This window comes from Salmo trutta, chromosome 38 (assembly GCF_901001165.1).
Source record: "Salmo trutta chromosome 38, fSalTru1.1, whole genome shotgun sequence".
In the NCBI taxonomy this organism is placed as follows: domain Eukaryota; kingdom Metazoa; phylum Chordata; class Actinopteri; order Salmoniformes; family Salmonidae; genus Salmo; species Salmo trutta.
The window spans coordinates 27,962,300-27,968,299 of NC_042994.1; the positions used below are offsets into that span (position 1 = coordinate 27,962,300).

The window sequence follows — 6,000 nt, forward strand, 5'->3', positions numbered from 1 at the left end:
CTGTTGCCCTCTTTGTGAAGAACATGCAAACAGTTTTTTTCACATTGAGATGCAAACACGAGTCACTGAGCCACTTTCTAACCTGGACCATTACAGTAGTGAGTTCTTGTGCAGCTTGTTGTTTGCTCTTTGCATGCACATATATCACTGTATCATCTGCATACATTTGAACTTCAGACCCAGTGCAGACAGAAGGCAGATCATTAATGTACAGGCTGAACAGGAGGGGCCCCAGTATTGACCCTTGGGGCATGCCCACATCATAGCTAAGAGTGGGCGACAGCTCATTGCTCACTCTGACACACTAAGTTCTGCCTTCAAGGTATGATTTCATCCATCTCAAGGCATCGGGGGAAAAGTTGAACTTGGACAATTTTGTGATGAGAATCTCATGGTTAACAGTATCGAAAGCCTTCCTTAGGTCCAGAAACCAGCCCCAACAACGCCCCCTTTGTCCATCTTGGACTTCACATTTTCCAGAAGAAAGCAGTTGGCCGTTTCTGTGGAGTGTTTCACTCTGAAGCCAAACTGCATGGAGTGTAATGTGAAGGGGCTGTTGTTGAGGTGGGAAATCAGTTGTTCTGCTACACACTTTTCAACAACCTTCGACACTACAGGTAGTATACTAATGGGCCTGTAGTTACTCACGTCAACAGGGTCGCCCGATTTAAAGATGGCCGTTATTATGGCTGACTTCCATACCCTTGGAAACACCCCAGACCAATAGATGTGTTGGTGACCTTAGTAATGGGGCCAATGAGTGACTCTTTGTAGTTTTTAAGAAAGATAGAGTCCAGCCCAAACACATCTTTGGATTTAGAGTTCTTTAGTGAGCTAATCACCTTGTTCACCTTTGACTCAGAAACCGCCCTTATGATGAAGACAGGTTGAGCGTCATTCACTAGCACTGAGCCCAATAAACCAGTGGAGGGGTTCTGTGTCAGTACCTTGACAGAGTCAATAAAGTAGGAGCTTTCAGGTTTCCTAACTGGGTAAAACTCTTTCCACACTGGGAGCAGCGGTAAGGCTTCTCCCCTGTGTGTATTCGCTCATGAGCTTTCAGGTTTCCTAAATGGGGAAAACGCTTTGCACACTGGGTGCAATGGTATGGCGTCTCCCCTGTGTGTATTCGCTCATGATCTTTAAGCGTTCGTAACAATTTGAAACTCTTTCCACACTGGGAGCAATGGCGTGGCTACGCTCTTGTGTGTGTCCGCTTATGTCTTTTCAGGCTTCCTAACTTGGTAAAACTCTTTCCAATCTGGGAGCAGAGGTTGCGTCTTGCTAGTTTGGACATCTTTGGGTCCTCCAAGTTTGGTTTTCCTCCTGCCAAAGACAGTGTCAATTATTGTGTGGAAGTCCAAAACCTTAGTTTTTTTACTACATGAATATTGAAAAATATAAACATGAATATTGAAAACAAATGTTTATATTATTTTTAAATAGTTGAACATAATATACTTTAAGGGTATATCAGTTTCAGGATCTCTGCTAGTGTTAAAGTTATGGGCCATTTTATACAGAGAAATTAGCAAAGTAGGACATGTAACTTAAGGTTACCAAACATAACCCCAGTTTTATGATATTATAAGCCTCGTTAGTGGAGGAGTCTAGGGAGACCCAGTCAAACAACGTCAATCGAGCAACGGCCAATAGCAGACCACGCCACTTCCCATATAAGGGACATAGTCGCTCCCGTCTTCCATGTGTCTTCCATGTGTGAAAGGTAACCTGGTGAATATCATAGAATCAGGGTTCCGTTAGGTAACCTGGTGAATATCATAGAATCAGGGTTCCGTTAGGTAACCTGGTGAATATCATAGAATCAGGGTTCCGTTAGGTAACTTGGTGAATATCATAGAATCAGGGTTCCGTTAGGTAACCTGGTGAATATCATAGAATCAGGGTTCTGTTAGGTAACCTGGTGAATATCATAGAATCAGGGTTCTGTTAGGTAACCTGGTGAATATCATAGAATCAGGGTTCTGTTAGGTAACGTGGTGAATATCATAGAATCAGGGTTCTGTTAGGTAACCTGGTGAATATCATAGAATCAGGGTTCCGTTAGGTAACCTGGTGAATATCATAGAATCAGGGTTCTGTTAGGTAACCTGGTGAATATCATAGAATCAGGGTTCTGTTAGGTAACCTGGTGAATATCATAGAATCAGGGTCCTGTTAGGTAACCTGGTGAATATCATAGAATCAGGGTCCTGTTAGGTAACCTGGTGAATATCATAGAATCAGGGTCCTGTTAGGTAGCCTGGTGAATATCATAGAATCAGGGTTACGTTAGGTTACCTTAAGTTCTATTTCAGTGACTCGTTAGTCTCACACATTGGGGATATAGTCAACTACCAAAGAGCTCATATACTCTCTGATGCCAAGTCTAGACAGGATCATCCCTCAGAGGTCCCCACTCTACTCACCGTAGGTGTAGTGATGTCCAGTCAGTAGAACCTCATGAAGGTACATCACCACAACATGCTGCATTACAGATCTCTTGAACAGAGATGCCTTTGAACAATGCCTATGATGTAGCCATACCTCTGGTGGATTGAGCCATCAAGCCCTCCGGAGGTGTCAGATCCTTGCTACTATAGAACCTCATGAAGGTATGGGGGTGGAACTCATTATACGGATGTAATGGCTAAAGTAAAGCGGTTTTAAACAATATAAATCTAATTTCTACTCTTTCCAGTGGCTCCAACAGCAGCAATAGCCTCAAGCACAAGAGAAAAATCCCAAAATGGGACTAGCTGTTTGGGTACTGGGCGTAGGTGACCCTTCATAAAACAACAGATCAGGGGGTGTTCCCCCACTGTATTGTTGTTGCAGCCTAAATGGCAGCCAAATACACATTTATAGTTGAAAAGGATTTCCCTTGTCAGAAAGCAGAGTAGCTCTGAAACAGAGCAAACAAAGGGACTGATTTGTTTCTGATCTCACCATCTGTTAAATACACACCACTTATTGTGCTATAGTGAGTGTGTGGCTCTAGAACTCTGAATAGAGTTAATTATCAAGGAGGGCGGTGACGTGTGTTGAGAAGCAGAGGATCACTGGTTTGAGTCCAGTATGGGGACAGTGGAGGAAACTAAACTGTTAGCAGCACACTGGCATCAGTTACACATGAAATCAATAAAGTTAGTCATTTCAAAATTAAGACATGTTCTGTTAAGGTCTATATGTTGGAGCCCCCCCCCCCCACACACACCAAATAATTCTTATCATTCAATCAAATTACTAACTTTATTGATTTCATGTGTAACTGACACCAGTGTGCTGCTAACAGTTTATATCCCCAAAGTGTGAGACTAACGAGTCACTGAAATAGAACTTAAGGTAACCTAACGTAACCCTGATTCTATGATATTCACCAGGTTACCTAACAGAACCCTGATTCTATGATATTCACCAGGTTACCTAACAGAACCCTGATTCTAAATGACGTAAATGTAATAGCTTTTAGAAAAGGCTTACAGAACTTGTTTTAAAATATATATTTGCCATTTTTAACAAGTTCTGTAGATCAGATGTTAATGAAGCAATACAGACCACATTGAAGTGTCTGGAGTTTAGTTCTAGAGTCTTGTAAAGACAGGGGGGTTGACTGGGACAGGCAATGTAACATCCATAATGTTTTTAGGAAAACATTCACCTTACATTGGATCATCTTGAAACTTTCTCTCTAAATCTAACTTTCATCAAGGTTTTATATGGTCTATTGGTTTCTCTTTTCATTGGCAGAATCCTTTTTCAGTGTTATGATATTCATAACATCCATATCCACCAGTCTATCTTCATGTCAACTAACAGAACTCTGCTGGTTGTCCTGGTAACAGATACCAGTGGGCAGATCTATTGTATTTGTTCAAACTAAACCACAGCACTTACTTTGATGTGTCAAATCTGATCCTTTCTTCTCTTCTCCTCCTCCCACAGTTCCACTCAGCCCTGTTGTTTTCCTGCAGTCCGCCAGCAGCACAGACAACCTCTTCATACCCAGCAGTAAGGCGCTACTGGGAGAGGCATGACACAGGGACCCCGGGAGGGAGGAAGGGCTAGCGTTGTCCTGGTAACCATAAAGAGGGGGCACAGACACATATCATTATGGATGCTGATGTCACTGTTGTCATGAAGTGCTTTACAGAAACCCAGCCCAGACCCAGACGGAGCAAGCTGTATGCTAGACCAGACCAAGCTGTACCATCTGGTGTTCTGATCTGGAGAGACTCTTCTCTGCGTCATCAGCATCAGGATGTTGTTGATGCTCCCCAGAGGATCCATGATAGTCATGTCTCTCTCCTGTGTGAATGAGAATATCAAACAGATGGTAAACTTATGACCATCTATTGCAATCAAGAGGCATGAATATGTCTAAAATGGCCACTTTCATCATGATTTTGTAAAATATTGTTTGTGTTGTAAATGTAAAGGGTCATTTCCACAAAATGGGTGCCTTTTACATCCCTTTGATATTTTTAGTGGAAATTATGCACCAATTTTAAAAGCCTGTTATATTAGAGGAGGTGAACTTTAATGTAGACCACATGGAGAATGAGAAATCAATACATCGAAGTCCCAAAAACATATGTACCAATGGCAGATTGCCCCTTAAACAATTCCTACAGTACTGAACAACATATTCAAGTATAGAACTGAAGTAGAATTCCCCTTTAAAACAACATTTCAAGAACTGTATAGTGCCCGTTATAAGACAGTACTCACTGGTGGTAACCCGATCTTCAGCCTCCTCCTTTTTCACTTCCAAAACGTCTTCCTTCTCTTTTATTGAGATAGCCTCCTCTTCCTCTTTTACTCCAAAAGGTTCTTCCTCTTCTTTCAATGATATGGCATCTTCCTCCTTTTTGATTCTGAAATATTCTACCTCTTTTACCACTTTGACAACCTCTTTCCCATATTCCTCTTTCACTGTAATATCATCCTCTTCTTCTTCTTCTTTCAATGTGTGTCACGTCCTGACCAGCAGAGGGCAAAATTGCGTTAGTTTTGGTCAGGATGTGGCAGGGGGGTTTTGTGTGTGTGAATGGTTGTGTTGGTGATTGAGACTCCCAATTGAAGGCAGGTGTGTTGAGTTGCCTTTGATTGGGAGTCCTATATAGGAGTGTGTGTTTTTCTTTGGGGTTGTGTGTAGTTGTTTGTGTGCACTGCGTTTGTTTTAGCCTGCCACACTGTTGCCGTTGTGAGTATTGTTTTTTTGGTTTTCCAGTGGATACTTTACTTGTTTTTATCAATAAACATGAGTATCCACATTCCCGCTGCGCCTTGGTCCATTCCTAACGACGGTCGTTACAATGTGATAGCCTCCTCTTCTTCCTTTTTCATCCTGAAAGCTTCTTCCTCTCCTTTCACCAGAGCTTTTTTCTCCATCAAGCTTCTCCATCTAGAAAATGGAATTAGGTAAAAAAAGAAAAGAAAATGGATTTGATAGAGATGTTATATATAGATAGAGATTTTATAGCGCCCTAAATATTCTATACATTTTCTCTCATTACTGGATTATCTAGGGATGGTGTAGAGTAACAGCTGTATCCTGAAGTGACCTTTAACCTCCCTGCTCCTCAATACTTCTTCCACTGGATCAAAGCTTCAGCCAAGTAGGATACATGATAGTGGAAACACATGAAGTAGGGTTGGATATAGTCATTGTAAGATACATTGAGCGGCAAGATGTTCTTTATGATTCGGCCATCAGATTTGCCACCAATGCTCCTTATTGGACACCTCACAGCACTCTATACTCCTCTGGAAACCCGTCGCAAGACCCACTGGTTTAATGCTTATTTATAAAACCCTCTTAGGCCTCACTCCCCCTATCTAAGATATCTAATGCAGCCCTCATCCTCCACATACAACACCCGTTCTGCCAGTCACTTTCTGTTAAAGGTCCCCTGGGTCACTCCTCTTTTCATTTCGCTGTAGCTAGCGACGGGAACAAGCTGCAAAAAGCACTCAAACTGGACAGTTTTATCTCCA

General features: G+C 42.0%; 1 protein-coding gene across 1 annotated transcript in view; it reads right to left on the minus strand.

Moving 5' to 3' along the window:
- The window catches only part of LOC115178210 (zinc finger protein 239-like), a 53,389-nt gene extending 49,149 nt beyond the window's left edge, over positions 1 to 4,240 (minus strand). Inside the window, exon 1 of the mRNA XM_029739307.1 lies at positions 4,211 to 4,240. Within this exon, the coding sequence (XP_029595167.1) occupies positions 4,211 to 4,213 (3 nt within the window). The 5' untranslated portion in view covers positions 4,214 to 4,240. The remainder of the gene's footprint in view (positions 1 to 4,210) is intronic.
- Between the last annotated feature and the right edge of the window lie 1,760 nt (positions 4,241 to 6,000).